This window comes from Clarias gariepinus, chromosome 1 (genome assembly GCF_024256425.1).
Source record: "Clarias gariepinus isolate MV-2021 ecotype Netherlands chromosome 1, CGAR_prim_01v2, whole genome shotgun sequence".
Lineage (NCBI taxonomy): Eukaryota > Metazoa > Chordata > Actinopteri > Siluriformes > Clariidae > Clarias > Clarias gariepinus.
Window position 1 is genome coordinate 6,161,851 of NC_071100.1, and position 19,453 is coordinate 6,181,303.

Genomic DNA, 19,453 nt, shown 5'->3' on the forward strand with positions numbered 1-19,453 from the left:
ATACATCCAGGTTTTTTGAGTGGTTTTCAAAAAAACCACTGGTTGTCCTGCATCCTCAATAAACAAGCTTCAGTTAGTCCAAAATGCAGCCACCAGGGTTCTCACCAGATCCAGAAAATATGATCATATAACCCCAATATTATCATCCCTGCACTGGCTACCTGTTCAGTTTAGAATTAATTACAAAATAGTATTACTTACATACAAGGCTTTAAATGGTTTAGCTCCCACATACCTAACCAGTCTTCTGAAATGCTATAATCCGCCACGCTCCTTAAGATCACAAAACTCTGGACTTCTGGTAGTTCTCAGAATTTTAAAATCTACAAAAGGGGGCAGGGCATTTTCATATTTAGCTCCAAAACTAATAAGAATTTCTGTTATATTGTACTCTTAGCTGCATAACACACATGGTGTTATATCATCTCTATCTGTTATCACCCAAATGAGGATGGGTTCCCTGTTGAGTCTGGTTCCTCTCAAGGTTTCTTCCTATTTGCCATCTCAGGGAGTTTTTCCTTGCCACTGTCGCCGTCACCCTTGGCTTGTCGTCAGAGAAATTTCATTCATTCATCTCATTATTATCTAGACACATTTTTCTCACACATACACAATTTATTATTATTATTTTATTATTATTATTATTATTTTTAATTTTTTATTTCTTTTATCTTTGTGAAGCTGCTTTGAGACAATGACCATTGTTAAAAGCGCTATATAAATAAAATTGAATTGAATTGAATTGAAAAAGGTTTTGAGAGACCTGGGGCCTGATGTATAAACGTTGCGTACGCCCAAAATGGGCATAGAAATGTGCGTACGCATTTTTCCACACACATATCGGGATTTATAAAAAATAAACTTGGCGTAAATAAGTGCGCACCGTAAGGATGCTCTTGACCGTGCGTACGCACTCTTTTAAAAGAGTATGTGTTTTGGCGACACCAACTGGCCCAAATAGCAATAACTATTTAAAATAGTCATCACCCAATTAATCAAATTGCATCAACCTGAATTATCATTATCAGCATTCTTAACCAAGTGCAAATACTTTGAATTAACTTTTTTTTAATGAATGGGCTATAAAAAGGTATGTGCGTATATAACATATCATCATAATGGATGCTCTGGCGCTGTTAGAAGACCTTGCTAATGACGCTCTACGGAGGGAGCGTGTTTTCAGAGACCGTGAAGATTTCCTTGCTCATGTTGATGATTGGCTCATGAGCCGATTTCGATTTCCAAGAGCCGTTCTCTTGGAATTGTGTTCTGAATTACAGCCAGTATTGGAAAGACCCTCGCGGAGAAACCGCGCTGTGTGTTCAAGTACAAGTGGTGTTGTCTTTTTAAGTTATTTTTTATTTGCATATGAATAAACAGGAAAATCGACTGTTTTAATAAACGTATTTTAAGGACAGCTGCATCTATTGCTAGATTTGTCACTTGGATATTTTAGGACTTTCCACTTCCGCGGAATTTGAATTGGTTGATTTAAATTATCCACAATAAAAAAGCAGAATTTTAAACAGACAAAAACTTATATAATGTGTAGATAAATCAATTACTTACCATCGTCACCGCAAATCACATCCGTATCACTTTGGAATTCTGGAAGAACTCCACTTAATCCTGTTTCCCCTATAATCGCGCCCACCCTTACATCAAAGGCTGAGAAGTCAGTGATTCCTTGACCACCACCAGTTGTTACAACACTGCGCCTGTGTGCACATATTCTTTTTTTACGACTACTTTTAAGTCTGACCATTTTTTTTTTTTGGTCTCTTGGACTGTGCGAGGCACCGATGTAACAGCATTGACTGCTTTTGTTATACTTGCTCCTATTCTACCATCTTTCTTTTATTTGAAATGCCCGCAGAGAGCCCACCAAATAAAACTTTTTTTCGGCCCTCCACCTCAGACAGCAGTACCTCCATCTCGCAGTCGGTGAAGTTTCTTTTTTTTTGCTTTTCGTTTCTGTTTTTCCATTTTTAGCCAACAGATCAATGACAATTATCGGTCGTATTAATATGCAGGGAGATCATACATATTCAAAATAGGCGGTCTTAACCTCCAAATATGGTTATTTCAGGAGGAGATTGGGGTAAGCTATAAGCACGTGCACCTACGCACCATATTCAGATAATTGTGATTTATAAAGCGAACCTTGCGCAGGTTCTGGCGTACGTATGGTTTTATAAATCTGAAAACTTTTGTGCGTACGCAAATTCTGCCTTATGTGCGTACGCACATTTTAAGGATGAAATCTACGCAAAGTTTTATACATGAGGCCCCTGGACCCTTTTGGGTGGTATGCCCCTCCCTAAAGGAAATCCTAACCCACTTTTCCTTACCACCTTCTTAAATAATTGTCGACCAGAAATCGTGAAAAATTTTAAAGTTTCAATTGTCAGATCGTTCTACAATGACTAGTGAGTGTGTGAGAACACTAGAAGGAGATTTTAAATGTATTTTTGTATTAAAAATTCATTAAAGGTATTTTAGAAAACAAACAAGTGGCATGTTTGTTTGTGGAAAGTGAAGGATACAGAGGTGGAAAAAAGGGGGGTAGAGAAGGCCGAGGAGGCCGTGGAAGAGGTAGAGGAGGTCTGCAGGGTCAGAGTGTACCCCGTAGATCTAGTTATTGTTATTATTGTTATAAAGAAGGTCATTGGGCTCGTAAATGTCGCACGTTTCATCTTTCTCATCATTTTGTTTGTATACCTGATTGTCCTTTTAATCTGTTAGGTCGTGTTTTAATGAGCAGGCTACACATGTCCATGACTTTTTCTGACACTCACTGTTGAAGTGCCTGATTCAGTTCCTTTCTCCCACCTCACAAATATGCGTGTAAATAATTGTTTCCTTCCTTCACAGAACAGCTCTCTTCCTGCTGCCCTTGAATGTGTGCCAAGCAGTCTGTGAGCTAAACATAAGGATGAGGTGGGGTTAGTTCACTGTGTGCCTTATAAAGCTAAATTAAAACACTTGCAACCTGTGTACATCAAACAATATCCACTCTCCGAGGCCAAGGCCTCGGGAATAGAAGAGATTTTAAGCTCACTGCTCAAGCAGGATGTTGTTAAACCATGTGTAAGTTCTTATAACACATCTGTTAGCCCAGTCTCGAAACCTGATGATACGTGGAGATTTACACAAGATCTGAGAAAAATAAATGACATAATTATCCCTGTAGCACCTGTTGTGCCTGATGTGCTGTCCATTGTTTCCTTTATACCTTGTCATCATTCGCATTTTTCTGTTATTGACCTTTGCTCTGCCTTTTTCAGTGTTCCGGTGGAAAAGCAGACACAGCCATTGTTCTCCTTCACCCACAGGGGGCATCAGTTCACCTGGTCTCGTCTACCACAGGGCTGTGTTGACTCACCAGCTGTTTTTTTTTTTTTCGGCTGTAGTAAGAGATGCACTTGGTGATCTAACTTGCCCCACTGATTCTGTTGTCCTATCTTACGCGGATGATCTACTGGAGACCGCCGATTCGCCTGCTGTCTGCGAAAAAGCCACCATTTGTCTCCTGAAACACCTGGCACGGAAGGGTTTCAGGGTATCAAGGACTAAATTACAGTTTTGCAGAGACCATGTGCTTTCTTATCTAAAACTTTAGATGCTGTGGCACAAGGTTTTTCCGCCTGTCTCAGGGCTGTGGCCGCCTGTGCGGTGATGGTACAAGATGCTGAGAAGATTGTTCTCTCTCATCCTTTAATTTTGTATTCTCCACATCAGGTTAAACAAGTGCTACAGAACCTTCAAACACAACATATGACGGCTCAGAGACAGTCTGGGTATGAGATTATCCTTTGTTCTACAAGTAATTTAGAGATAAAATCCACCTCTTCTTTTGACACCCTTGGATATGCTCTGGCACGCTTGATCAATGCACAGGACGACACGCTAGTAGATATAGATCATGACTGCTGTTCAGAGATCATTCACTCCACTAGTATACGCCCTGATCTGTCTTCTACTCCATTACTAACTGGTGACACTCTGTTTGTAGATGGTTCCTGTTTAAAACCATATGATGGGAAATTTCTCTGGTCTTATGCTGTGTATGCATTGCCAGATATAACCATTGAAGCTTACTCTCTCCCTTTCTCATCTGCTCAGGCGGCTGAACTTTTTGCTCTAACTTGTGCGTGTGTTCTTTCTGAAGGAAAAGATGTCACTATATACACTAATTCTCGTTACGCTTTTGGTATCGCTCACGACTTTGGCCGCATCTGGCAATCCAGGGGTTTTCGTTCTGCTGAGGGTAAGCCAATTTCTCATTCTTCTCTAGTTCAGGTTTGATGGACGCATGCCATTTACCTAGTACTCTCGCTATTGTAAAAACTAAGGCTCATTCTTCTGGTGACTCTATGGAAGTGCGAGGTAATTCACTAGCTGATTGTATTGCTAAAAAGGCAGCTCAAAAACAGATTTCCTTTCCTGACTCTGGTTCTGATTTGATCAATACATCCTTTCTTGCTAGCTCTTTGATTCCTGATGTAGATTTATGGTCTTTGCAAGCTTCAGCCACGCCAAATAATTCCTCTTTTTGGCAAGCTCAAGGTGCCTACGTTGCTTCTGTTGCTTTATGGTATTGTGCTGATGGTCGTTTGTGCCTGCCATCTCATTGTCTTCCGTTTCTCACGAAGGGGGGTTAAGGAAGATATGAAAAAACTCTTTTGCATAGCCAACATGCTTGGAACAATTGATTTATATATTCATTTATATCTGGATGTTTGATGTGTGCTTAGAATAACGTGACAAAGGGTTTGGGGAAACACGAAAGTCTTCCATTACCTACTGCCCCATTTGCAGAGTGGCAAATAGATTTTACGCATATGCCTGCATGTGGCACATTCAAATATCTTCTGGTTTTGGTCGACAAGTTTTCTAGGTGGGTGGAAGCTTTCCCGTGCGCTCGTGAGAATGCAAACGTGGTGACCCGAGTCTTAGTGAAAGAAATAATACCTCGTTATGGCGTGCCTTATGCTATTGACTCAGATAAAGGAACACCTTTTACATCTTAGGTAACACAGAATTTGTGTAAATATCTTTCACTGTCCTGGTATTTTCACATTCCATATCATCCACAGTCATCAGGTATAGTAGAAAGAACAAATAGGACACTGAAAGAAAAATTGACTAAAGCAATGCAAACCATAGGGAGTAAAAACTGGATTGATCTGTTACCTGCTGTTCTAGCTGAAATGAGAATGACACAAAGGAAAGGCGTGCACATGTCACCACATGAAATTATATTTGGCAGACCCTTTCCCGTGCCATGGAGGAACAACCCACAATAGGAACAACTGATCTTGATGTACATATTGCTGAATATTCTGCTGCTCCAATAGATACTTTAACTAAACATTATGAACAAATTGCTGATGTGACTCCAATACCCTCAACAAAACCCACACATCCTTTTAATGTGAGAGATACTGTTCTGGTAAAATCTTTGACCCCCAGAAAACTGGGAGATTGTAAATATGACAAACCAGCAGAAATAATCGCAATTACTCGTACTGCTGTCTTAACTGATCTTTTTCCACAGTGGATCCATGCTACTAGGCTGAAGAGATGTCCTGTCGGCGTGAGACCAAAGGATGAATAAATGCGTGTGTATTATTATCTTTCTGTCTCTGTGATTTTTGTTTCCTAGACTAAAGACGTGCTGCAGTGATGTCCAACCCGTGATGTGACATAGAGAGAGTGATGTGACACAGAGGGATCGTCTGGGGTTGCCACTAAACGACTTTACTTCTGCTATTAGTGTACCATTCATGGTAGTGTCTGAGCGCCTCGTAAGGAGGGACGAGTGCAGATTGGGCGAGCCCGCACTCTGAGCACTGTATCGTCAAGAAAGGCAATAGTTCATCACTAGTAGTTATTTATGAGTTTGCACTCAACCTGTTATATTTCTGTGTATTCTTTTGGTCACACTCCATCCTGTAGAGTTTGTAGAACAGCACTCGGAGTAGAGTGGAAGCCTCTCCTGTCTTAGAATGAAGTTTTTTTTTTTGTCCTCCCAATCTTGAACGAGGGATTGTCGTAGATAGTGCAACCTCATCCACATGATAATGTTTTTTTGGCGATTCGCTAATTGGACCGCTAAGCAATATACCAATGAGTCTTGTTATGTGTACCAACATTTCCCTTCCGCTGTAGGACAGACGTCACTGAGACTCCTACCTGGTAATGAATCAGCTCTCTCAGTGGTACTCAGTATATTAACTCTAACCTAACACATAGCTTATTTTTTAATCAAACAGGGTCTGACTGGTGGTGCAGACTGATGCACTACGATTATAATTTCTCAAACCCTTGTAACTATTCACTTACCGCCTTTGTTATTTGCCTTCTCTGCTTCAGCACGAGGAAAAGAGCTCTCGTCACTGCTTTCCAGGTTTTTACCTTGCCCAATTTTAAATATCCTTACTGCTTCATAGGAAATGGCTCTTTATTTCTTGGAAACACGCATCTAGATATGTATAGTGAAGCATATTTTCCCTATTCTCCATATGGTTCTTGTCCTGACGGTAATTGCTCATTAATCCACCCTGGCCCACGTAAGACCATTAATCACTATTCAGATTGGTATTGGGTTTGTGATAAGGCTGTTTACATTTTCCTCCCTGCTAACTGGGCTGGAATTTGTGCCCCTTCTCAATTTAGAGGCTCTTTTACACTGGTCACACAAAACCCACTAGGACCCAACATCATGCTCGCCTTAAGCGAGATAGTGATCCATTCCCTCCCCCTGATAATCAGTTACAGATTAAGGCAGTTAAATTTTGGCACGTTTTTTTCCCTCAGTATGGTGTGACTCAGTTATCGAATCAGATTGAGGTAACACATTACAGGTTAGCTACTTTTGTTAATGCCACTAATATTGCTGTAGAAGGTATTAAAGGTGAATTAACTGCTCTTCGACTGACCATGGTACAGAATAGAATGGCCCTCGATCTAATCCTCGCAGAGAATGGGGGGGGGGGGGGCTGTGCTTGGAAAAGATGTGCAAGGTTGCTTCTCAGTTAAAGGATGATGAAAAGAGTCAAGTAGGCTGGGGAGTTGGGTATACTTTGTTTGGTTAATGGGCTCCTTATCTCTCTCTTGTCGTACCGGTCTTGTTTATTTTATTGTTGTTGTGTCTTTTAGGTCCATGCATTTTTTGTACATGAATATTTATATTTTGTATAAGTATGTTTCAGGTTATGTTTCTGCGCCCCGTCCGATGAACTATTATCCGCCGGCGACTTCTTGAAAGCTCTGAGTTTTAGTCAACAATATTTCTTATGAATAATTGTAGGGGGAATTGTAGGGAATACACGCATATTCTGTGTGCAGAAAAACAGAGTGATTTTCTTCCTTTTCTCACAACACGAGCTGCACTTTCAATTAAACGCTGGTAAATGCAAAGCTACTCCTAAATTTATGTTCTTCTTTACCTTTTAAAAGCATTCCAGACTGGATGTAAACACTCCTGCATCCACCTTTTCTTTGGTTCTTTGTGTGTGTGTATATATATATATATACTCCTGTCTCCCACAATAAACTTTGAACGTCTCACTGAACACTGACTTGTGTGCTTCATTGAGGGGTTCCCTGGTATCAGGCGGGACAAGCAGAATACAGGCTGAGCACTAAGTAGACAAAGGGAGGTCTACCAAAATTCAAGAAATCCTTACAATGATCTTTCAGTGTTTAGGAGGAGCTGCCTGAAAAGCCATGACCATGTAAAATGAATCCAAAAACTGTGCATCAAAGATCAAGTGTATCGCTCTGGGGATAATTAAATCACTAAACACCCCATATCAGATCTCTGTGGTGCTGAATAACAACTGTTTTATGTTTTTACTATTAATTTAATTTTTGGTAAAATCCTTTATCATCAGTTATAAACTAAAATCTTTTCTATTTAAACTTGTTGAAATAAGAGATATGTCTAGAATTAAATAATATTTTTCATATATGAACCACATTGTCATTCATTTCTGACACGTTACTATTTAAATGATCCACTTATCTTTATATAGATTTGCAACAATACACTACAGTGCAGGTATTTATGTTTGAAATTCTAGACAGACAGCAACATAGTACAGCCCACATCTGGCCCACATCTATTCTACAATAGACGGAATCTGGACCAGATCCAGATATATTGAAATATTAAAGTGTTTTCTTCATATAAAAAACAAAGAATTGACTTAGTAAGTGTTTTAGTGAACATTTAAAAAGGCTTATTGTATTAATGTGGACATACAAGATGTGTAATGTTTATCTGTAGTTTCTTTGGAGAATGGCTGCCATCTAGTGGCCAAAAAGTGTAACTGAGTAATAAATAAATATTCTAGAATGCGGGGGGCGTGGCCTTACGATGTCACTCAGGTGAAACGAAAGTGAAGTTCGAACCTGTTTCCTGTTTCATCAGTTTTCATCAGGTTTCAGCAGGACACAATCTCCAGTTTGAAGCTTCTCAGTCTTTCTTCAAGAACCTAAAATCACAAAAGCTAAACTGTAAGTGAGCAGGAAAAGTCAAATACTTACAAAATGATGGTAGACATTAATTATTTTAACTGTGATTAAATGTATGTTCATATATTTTATATTAGGGATTTTCTCTATAATACATTAATCATTAATAATTTTAAACAAAATAAACATTAAATAATTAAGATTGGTTAATTTAACTGCTTTTGTCATTTATTACAATCTGTAATCATTGATACATTTCTGTAGTATGAAGGGAAATAAACACTTTAACACAGGCTTGTATAGAAAGGAAGAATCAAGTAGTAACTATGTCTCCTGTGTCAGTCATGGCTTCCTCCAGCAGTGTCCTGTGTGAAGATCAGCTCCAGTGCTCCATCTGTCTGGATGTGTTCACTGATCCAGTCTCTACTCCATGTGGACACAACTACTGTATGATCTGTCTCAAAGAGTTCTGGGACAGCAGTTTACACTGTCAGTGTCCAGTGTGTAAAACATCTTTTGCTAAAAGACCAGAGTTATGTGTGAATATGTTCATCTCTGGACTGGCTGCTTCATTTAAGAAGTCAGTTCAGGTGAAATCAGGCAGTGCTGCACAAAAACCCACCCAATCTCTGGTGCTCTGTGAGATCTGCTGTGAAAAGAAATGTGCAGCTGTGAAGTCCTGCCTGACCTGTATGACCTCTTACTGCAAGACTCACCTGGAACCTCATGAGAGAGTGTTTTCTTTAAGGAAGCACAAACTAATGAAGCCTGTGGAGAACCTGGTGGACTACATCTGCCAAAAACATGAGAGACCCCTGGAGCTGTTCTGTAGAGACGACCAGACGTGTGTGTGTCAGTTCTGTACTGAAGGAGAACACAAAACTCACAACACTGTTCCTATAGAGGAGGAGATTAAAGAGAAGAAGGTGAGAGACTAACACTTAATAATGTAAAGTAAAAGTTTGCAAACTAATGAAATGCCATGACCAAGGGTTGAACATCATCTATATTTTTCTCAGACCGAGATGGAAAAGACACGAGCAGAAGTTCAGCAGATGATCCATGAGCGACTGAATAAGATTGAGGAAATCAAACACTCTGTCAAACTCAATAATGTGAGTTTCTTAAAGAACCTACGAAATAACTCCTTCATAACAAACACATTAGTGAAGTCCTGATACAATCAAATAAAATTAAATTTTTAGTTTAATTGGTCTCCTGTTAGAAAACCACAGAGAAGGAGAAAGCAGATGTTGTGGAGATCTTCAGTGCTCTAATGCGCAGCATTGAGAGAAGCCAGGCTGAGCTGCTTAAGGTGATGGAGGAGAAGCAGAAAGCAGCAGAGAGGCAGGCTGAAGAGTTCATTAAAGATCTGGAGCAGGAAATCACTGAGCTAAAGAGGAGAAACACTGAGCTGGAGCAGCTCTCACACACTGAGGATCACCTCCACCTCCTACAGGTCAGAGTCCCTCTGTTTCTCAATAGCAATGCAGCACATGACAGGACAGCAGTCCCCATGCTGAGGGATTTCTCCTCTCTCCTGCTGTACTGTAGATTTACCCGTCACTGTGCAGCCCTCCACACACCCAGGACTGGACTGATGTCACTATTAACTCTCATCTGAGTGTGGAGACTGTGAGGAGAGCTCTGTCTCAGATTCAGGAGACTCTTAGTGAGGAAATGGAGAAGCTTGATGAGACTGGTCAGTATTTGCTGATCTAAATTCAAAAATTCATAAAGACTCTGATAACAGAAGTAACTGTTTTTATCACTGCTTGTGTGTGTTTTACTGTTACAGCAGAACTTAAGAGAATTCAACAATATGCAGGTTTGTAAGCTTTTATTGATCACATGACTAAATATATATTTCTTCAATGTTACACACTGTACAATGATAAAACTGATGTACGGTGTGTTTCTGTCTCTCAGTGGATGTGACTCTGGATCCTGATACAGCGAATCCTAAACTCATCCTGTCTGATGATGGAAAACAAGTTACATGTGGAGACAAGAAACATCTCCTCGATAACCTAAAGAGTTTTAATCGTTGTGCTTGTGTGTTGGGAAAGGAAGGATTCTCCTCAGGGAGATTTTACTATGAGGTGCAGGTCAGAGGGAAGACTAAGTGGTGTTTAGGCGTGGCCAGAGAGTCCATTAACAGGAAAGGGGAGATTATAGCCAGTCCTATTCATGGACTCTGGTGTGTGTGGCTGAGAAATGGGACTGAATATGAGGCTCTGGACTCTCCTTCTACCTCCCTCTCTTTAAAACAGGCTCCTCAGAAGGTGGGGGTGTTTGTGGATTATGAGGAGGGTCTGATCTCCTTCCATGATGTTGATGCAAAGTCTCCTATCTACTCTTTCACTGGTCAGACTTTCACTGAGAAACTTTATCCATACTTCTGCCCCTGTTCTAATGATGGAGATAAAAATTCAGCACCACTGATTATCTGTCCTGTTAGTCAAATATAATATTAATTTGTGAATTTGAATTTCATTTTCTTCATTTGTTTCAGCATTGTGTAAAGTTGGTTCAGACTTAAAAGCAATTTAACTTCAATTGATTCATTGTTTCAAAAAATATATACATTTTGCATTATTTTGTTTTGAGCATGTTTTGATTGTGTCATGAACGGGGTGTTGTGGCAGGTGTTGAACGCCGTGGGCGGAAGGAGCAGGCATAGAGGCAGAGGGGTGGTGTAACCAAAAAAAAGAGTCTTTTAATAAAGGTTAAACACAAAGTATAAATAAAGACACAAACAAAGGAACAAACAACCTTAAACAATACTTAACTCTGTGCTAACAGGGGCTCTCTGGCAAGACACAGACTGGAGGGACACCGAACACGCCCTGTGGCGAGACACGTAGAGAGAGGCGAGACACGTAGAGAGAGGCGAGACACGTAGAGAGAGGCGAGACACATAGAGAGAGGCGAGACACGTAGAGAGAGGGAAGACACGTAGAGAGAGGGGAGACACGTAGAGAGAGGGGAGACATGTAGAGAGAGGGGAGACACGTAGAGACTAGAGACAAGAGACCAAGAGATGGACGGGACGAGGGCTAAAGACATGGCAATCAGCTAGGCATGGCTTTTAGCTAAACATGGTTAAGCAGTGCTTAACCATGGCAGTTAGCTAAACATGCACCTAGCTAAGCATGTCTTTAGCCCCAACATGCACTAAGCTACACTTACCTAATAGCTTAACACACACTAGGGAATGGGGGCACAGAAACATAGACAAAGGATACCCAGTGGCTAGGCGAGGCAGCCCTCCAAGACTAAGCGAGGCGGCACTAACAAGCTAGTCGGTACTCCAAAGCTAGGAGGGGCAGCACTCTAAAGCTAGGCGCACTGGGACACTGGGGGGAGAGGAAACACAGGACAGCTAGAGACACAAAGGGGCTATGGCTAGAAGCATGCTAGTTACTGTAACTCAATATAGATCTTCTGCGCTTCACGTGTCCAACAGGTTTGCTCTCCTCAGTGATGCACCCACTGAGAAACCTGAAAGAGCTCTGGTTATAGGAGACTCTATAATGAGACACGTGAAATTAGCTAGACCTTTAGGGGCTCCAGCGGCAGTGGTTAGGTGTATCCCGGGAGCCAGAGCACCGGACATAGCAGGTAATCTTAGGGCTCTAGGACAGCACAGGTTCTCCAAGATAGTAGTACATGCTGGAGCTAATGAAATACGCCTTCGTCAGTCAGAGGTTAGTAAGAATAACTTTATAGAGGTGTTTAAATTAGCGAAGGCGATGTCCGATGGAGTAGTATGCTCTGGTCCCATCCCAATGAGACGTGGTGACATAACTTACAGCAGGTTATGGTCGCTGAACCGCTGGATGTCCAGGTGGTGCTCCGAAAACAACGTGGGCTTTATTGATAATTGGAAGACCTTTGAGGGCAAAGCTGGCCTGTTAGGGCGGGACGGTGTCCATCCCACTCGGGAAGGTGCTGCTCTCATTTCTTGTAGTATAGCTCATAGTCTTAGAAAAGGCCTAGTTAATCGGTGACAATCCAGAGCCCAGGCCAGGGAGCAGACAGACAGGCTAACCCAACCGTCTGCTAGCTGCAAAGAGTCGTCACTCAGGGTTCACTCTATTGAGACTGTGTCTGTTCCTCGAGCTAAAATCAAATTTAGAAAGACTCAGAAAGTCTGTTTTAGTAATTTAATTAGCATAAAGACCACAAACTTGGATCAGACTGAATGCGCAGCCGGCACCTCTGATCTGAAGCTAGGACTGTTAAATATTAGATCTCTCGCATCTAAAGCAGGTATAGTTAATGAAATTATCACAGATCAGGAGTTTGATATACTCTGTTTAACAGAAACCTGGATTAAACAGGACGAGTATGTAGCTCTAAATGAAGCTAGTCCTCCTGGATACAGCTACATACACCAGCCTCGGTTAGCTGGTAGAGGAGGAGGCGTCGCAGTTATTCACAATGATAATTTGACTATTGTACAAAAACACGGACACAAATTTAATTCATTTGAAATTCTTTATAGTAACATAAGTGTATTTACCTATATTAAGTCAGCTCAGTCGATCCCGCTAATTGTCATTTACAGACCTCCAGGGCCGTACTCGGAATTTCTTAGTGAATTTGCAGATTTCCTCTCAAACCTAGTCGTTTCTGTAGACAAAGTGTTAATTGCTGGAGATTTTAATATTCATTTTAAAAACCCAGAAGACCCTCTGAGAACTGCATTTATGTCTATACTGGACTCGGTAGGAGTAAATCAGTGTGTAGTAGGACCCACTCATAAAGCAGGTCACACTTTAGATTTAATAATATTATTTGGATTAAGTATAAGAAATTTATTCACAATACCACTATCTGAAGTTATCTCAGATCACTATCTTGTCTCAATTCAAGTGTGTCACAATAATAATGTACGCACAGCGCCGCGCTACCGTATGAAACGTACATTTACATCAACTACCAAACAGAGTTTTATCAGTAATCTCCCAGAGTTCCCAACTTCGATTAGATCACCATCTGACCCCACAGAACTCGATCAGGCGACTGAATATTTAGAGTCGATATTTCGCTATACCCTAGATAATGTAGCTCCAGTCAAAAGAAAAATTATTAGAGATAAAAAACTTGCTCCCTGGTATAACGATCACACGCGCACTTTAAAACAGACCGCTCGGAAATTAGAACGTACAGATGGAGCCACGCCAAATAGCCGCGGAAGTGTGAATTGCGTGCGAATGGCGTACGGCTGCCTTATGCACGCCGTAGTCCCCCCTCCTTTTTCTTCGAGAAAGGCGTGTCAAGATTTCACAGTAAACACGCCCATTCAAGCCCTATTTATGCATTTACCTGGTTCCACCACTAGATGGCGCTTCGTTCTCAAGGACCCGTTAACACAAGCCAGCAATTTAGTTGCGCTGAGTTGCAATCACGTGATTTTAACAACCCACCCCCACCGAACTGACGCTGCCAAACTGCACTAGAGATGAAGATGGCGGCTTAATGGACTATTCGCGGTAAGTGGTGTTTTTATTTATAAAATTTGTTTGGGATTAGTTTACAGTTTATTTTCCAGTTTAGTTTTTTTACCGGCCGTTTTGAAAATCACTGGCAGCACCAGCAGCGTGCGATGTAACTTTAGATAACTTAATGATCTGTTTACCAAGTCTGGAGTTAACATTACAGCTTACTGTCAGTGTCACAAACTCACAATGTCACTCCTCTTTAACTAAAAAAGACACTAAAGCTTCGAAAATACTATTAATGTCCCTATTACAAAAGCTGCACTACCTGATGAAGAGTGTTTGTGCTCTATAAAAATGCCTTTAAAATCTGACCGCGTGTTGTCTGGATAAATTCAGCATTTATTTATTCTTTGGGTAAGAGTTAATCTGCAGGTTATTTCTGTGAATATTATGTGATGCAGTTCATGAAGGACACAAGCTGAGGATAGATGTACAGGAGCTCGCGGGCTAAACGCTCATAACCCGGTTTATATTTTTCTCAGTTTGGCCGTGACTTTGCGCGGTAGCGCGAGCGCTTAGTTACCGAACTGGATAAAACTCTGAAGTGTTTATCAGTTAAGGAGGGGGAGGAGGGGGAGGTGTGTGTGTGTGAGGAGGTGTGGGGGGCTTCAGTACTGGGTAAGTTATAGTTTGGCTTCAGAGATGAACTAATATATACAAGTGTTATATCGCCTAACTTATTTGTATGAAAAGCGCATTTTAATTTAATGCAGACGATAATACAGACAAACCGGGGTTAACACTAACAAAGTTCAATGGTTAAAGTTATCCCAGTTTATTTACATTCCAGAATTCCCCCAAACAGTATTTTACACACTCTGTGGTGTAGGTTTACTAATATCTTTTATATTTATTACAACTAGATATTCTGTAAAGTTTATTTATCTTTGTCTCCACTAAATTCTCCTGTTGTCTTTAATCAGGGCTCCGCTGTGGAGGATTGGGGGGTCAGACGGATGACGGTTGGCCTTTTGGAGCTACTGGAGGAGCCTGAACAAGCTGTTAAAGGGAGCTGTAGGAGGGATGACAGTGCAACAGCTTTAGAATGATGTTTGGTCAGGTCTACTGTATATTCTGAACATAGAATTGCAAAACGTCTAATACTTTAGGGGGGAAACAAAGAATTAAACAGTTCCATCTTTAATATTTTTAAAAAATGATATTTTAATATAAAAGAACCAGATAGAGACTGATAAGCAGCTGGTGTTATCCGGGTATTTTAATGACCTTTAAGCAAAAATTAAACATGTTTTCACCTGTTTTATACAAATTATTTGTTTTTACTTTTGACTAGTTTTGAAAGAATAAATTTTATTTTTAAAGTCATGTGTGCGTGTTTTAATTGTTGGGGGATTGTTTGTGTATTTAAAAATACATTTACTTAAACCAACAACTTCAATGTGCAAAAAATGGGACCCGACGTTGTTTTAAATAGTCAAAGAGTTGGGCTAATAATAATGATAATAATAATTATCATTATTATTACTGGTTATAGAAACGAATGAAAACAACAGTTAAACACTTGATCATATGTATCTGTGCTAGTTTGTGTTTGTGATTGTGACCCATAATCATTTTTTTTCTCAGTATAATGTTTTGGGGGGTTTTAAGAATCCATTAAAAGAGCAAAGACAAACTTGGAAGGTAAGAAACCTCAGTGGAGAATACTGACTGTGACATGGTGCTAATTGCTCTGTGTGTGTGTGTGTGTGTGTTTGGCGGGGGGAGGGGTACTTCAGACTTACTTGTCTGTGCGCAAAATGTTTGTGTTAAACCAACGGAGAAATGCAGGAGCGCGCGCACACACACACACACACACCTCTCATCCACAACTGCTTTAACTTTTGTCTTGTAAATCGTTGATTAAACCTAAGAACACAGCTGTTCAGCATTAGTCCTAAACACAAGCACAGGGTATGTTTTTGTCCTTAATTAAAAGACACCAATATGTTAATTTACACAATGATAACATGTTGTTTATGTTTAATGTTTATTTTGCGGGAAAAGGTAATAAGCAATATTTAAAATAAAACAAACCAGGAAGTAAGTGTTTCATACATTTAGGTGCTGTGTATAACCAAGTGCTCCAACAGACATAGCAACAGTGTGTGCGCTGTGGGGGTTTGGAAGGTGAACGAAGATAATCATTTACAAGACAAAGGACGTTCAGAGGTGTGTTATACCCCCCTTCCACGGATTGCCGCCCATTACGCAATCGCTATCTTCAGAGAAAAGCCGCCCCTTTTAATTTAAACGCGTTAGCGAGTGTTTTTTCTTTCCCTCCGCTCGGTTTTGTGAACACAGTTGCGTTCAGTAACACGGTGGAACCAATTACATAAACAGCAGCAACAACAACCATTATGATCACACTTTGTTGAATTTATATTGCTTAAATATTTCACAGCTGTGTCCTCTTTGCATTGCTACGTGTTTATTTACTTCCTTTTTGCATCGTATAATGCACTCTAAAATCGACACTATCAAACTTGGAAATTATATAATATTCAATCAAACATCAAGTTATTAAAAGTAACGAATTTGTCACTACTCTTCTCTCATGCAGCACGGCTAAAAAGATAATAAAAGTTACACCAAAGTGCTGCAGGTTTGGTGTCTGTGTGCAGAGTTACACGGGGGGCATTTTGTGACTGATCCAGTTACACTCTACTTAGATATTACACAGAGGAGAGTTCACTTCTGTTCTCTTCATCCTAGCTTAATTTCATCTCATGAAATAATAGTAAGTCTTGTAAAGTCTGAGTTCATCTCCCCAGCCAGTGTTGTGTATGGACAGGGTAGCATCATGGCAGGATTGGTGTCATTTTTCTTATCTTTTTAGCCGTGCTGCGTAAGAGAAGAGTAGTGACGAATTCGTTACTTTCGTTACTAGACTATTTTGTCTGCAAGTGAAATACATCGATACGTTAATAATTTACACCACGATAACATTACTGCAGAAGGATCTAGAGACGTGACTTCGAGACGTTCACAGTATATTCGAACCGTAGACAGGGTTTATTTTGCAGAACATTACAAAACAGCCATGTCCAATAAAACAGTGCATCTTTAATAAGCCACATTGGTTTCCAGTCAGTAGTAAAATTAACGAAAGACTAAGAAGCCCCGTAATATATATATATATATATATATATATATTTTTTTTTTTTTTTTTTAATGTTCAAATTAACGTTTCAGAGTAGCCTATATAATTTGTCTGGTCGTTGGCTGATTTTGTGATTGAGACCCATGGGTTACATTGAAATATTTTATTAGTAGTAGTAAGCCAGTCTTTAGTAACCTTGAATAAATCACAATATAAGCCCTATCCCGCGCGCACGCTCTCTCTCTCTCTCTCTCTCTCACACACACACACACACACGTACACACAAACAAATAAAACATGAAATCGCGTAAAACCAAATGAAACTATGGCAAAAAATATATAAGCAGTAAAAATTACAGTATATCCAGTAGGTGATTCCTGTCCTGATAACAGGCGCTGACCCTCTGGAACTGTTTAGTTCTGTTAGTATTGTGTTCAGGTGTGAATGTTTATGGGGATTTAATCTGTCTCTGCTGCCGCATCTATTCACCGTAGTGATAAGTGATTAATGTCCCATCAGATCTTTAATGGGAGACGTTATGCTGGTTAAATGACTAAAGACATACTGATCCGTATGGACAGATATTTGTTTCATATATTATGCGTTAATAATCGATTTGTTTTGCCAATTTTTGACTATCAGCGAAAAAAAACATTAGCGAAAACATAAAAAATATAACGAAAACAAACCCAAGCAGAAGTTAAATTTTAAGCGTTACTTTGCAGCAAAATATTATCTACCAGTGTATTAAACGGAAATAGATAAAATACACCGTAATGTAAAATACTGTACATAGCCCGCATTGTATTCCATACCTATAACGACTGGTATAGATAAATTACAGATGTTACCTTGTCTTTAAGTATTATTAAGGATGTCGTGAAAAATATTGCAATAAGTAGTTTTATTAATTAATTTAATCATTAATTAAAAATAGCATAAGCATCATGGATTGTGTATTGAGGGATTTAAATCTGTTTTATGAATCGTTTTTTATCCCTCTTTTTTACCACATGATCTATTTATGAAACTATGTTGACGTAAGTTATGTTATATATATATTAAATATAGTAACCGGCTGCTTGGACACTGCAGTTAACTGAAGCAGTCAATGCTCCATCTGGCGGAATTATACAGCATTGCAACCATCTTTTTAGAAAGCGCATGGGGGCGTTTATGGGGCGGGGCATCGTTAACTACGTCATCGCGGGGGATCACATTCCGTGCACGGATCGATCATGGTCCTGTCACGGTCCTGTCATGGACCTATCATGCTCCAAGCGGCTGTTTGACGTGGCTCCCACTGTAAATGGCGTCAAACTAAATTACTAGTATTTCAAATAGCATGGAAGGAGAGCATCCTGAACTATAGAAAAGCTCTTAGTATAGCTAGATCAACATATCTCTCCACTCTTATAAAAAATAACAAAAATAATCCTAGATTCTTATTTAATGCTGTAGCCAAATTAACCAGAAATAAGACCACTGCAGAAATCTCCACAACAACATCATGCAATAGTGAGGACTTCATGAACTTTTTTAATAATAAAATTGTAAATATTAGGCATAAAATTGAGGCTTTGAAACCGAACAATGTAATTGATGCAGATGTTAATCTAGCCATGTCAGATCAGAACCTAGAATACTTTACTCCCCTTGAAGAGAATGAACTAATTTCACTCATCTCTTCTTCAAATTCATCAACCTGTATATTAGATCCTGTACCGACACATTTTCTTAAACAGATAGTACCAGCAATAATAGAACCCCTGTTGAGAATAATTAATTCTTCACTCAGCATTGGATATGTTCCAAAATCTTTTAAATTAGCAGTTATCAAACCAATAATTAAGAAACCTGACCTCGACCCCTGTCAGCTGTCCAGTTACAGACCAATATCAAACCTCCCCTTTATCTCTAAGATCCTGGAAAAGATAGTAGCGGAGCAGCTATGCTCATATATACATAGAAATGGCATACATGAACTGTATCAGTCAGGATTTAGGCCTCATCACAGTACAGAGACAGCGCTCGTTAAAGTAGTAAATGACATTCTATTGGCCTCTGATCAGGGTTGTGTAACTATGCTTGTATTACTTGACCTCAGTGCAGCTTTTGACACTGTTGATCACGCTATTCTTCTTCACAGATTAGAAAATGTAGTGGGAATTTAGGGTACAGCCCTCTCCTGGCTCAGATCCTATCTGACCCATCGTTATCAGTATGTAGACTTAAATGGTGATTATTCTGCATGTTCTCTAGTGGAGTTTGGCGTTCCGCAGGGTTCAGTTTTAGGTCCACTGCTTTTTTCCCTTTACATGCTTCCTCTGGGCAACATAATCCGTAAGCATGGTA

At 39.9% G+C, this 19,453-nt stretch overlaps 1 protein-coding gene across 2 annotated transcripts; it reads left to right on the forward strand.

Moving 5' to 3' along the window:
* The first annotated feature begins 8,807 nt into the window (after positions 1 to 8,807).
* Positions 8,808 to 10,955, forward strand: LOC128519483 (nuclear factor 7, brain-like). Of its 2 annotated transcripts, none has more exons than XM_053493235.1 (6): positions 8,808 to 9,410; positions 9,504 to 9,599; positions 9,710 to 9,943; positions 10,039 to 10,186; positions 10,286 to 10,312; positions 10,414 to 10,955. In XM_053493235.1, exons 1-6 carry the CDS (start codon positions 8,811 to 8,813, stop codon positions 10,953 to 10,955), a joined length of 1,647 nt encoding a protein of 548 aa, XP_053349210.1. In that variant the 5' UTR covers positions 8,808 to 8,810. The 2 variants fall into 2 exon arrangements, with proteins under 2 accessions (XP_053349210.1, XP_053349200.1); XM_053493225.1 differs by having other exon boundaries at positions 8,829 to 9,410; positions 10,283 to 10,312.
* The last annotated feature ends 8,498 nt before the right edge of the window (positions 10,956 to 19,453 follow it).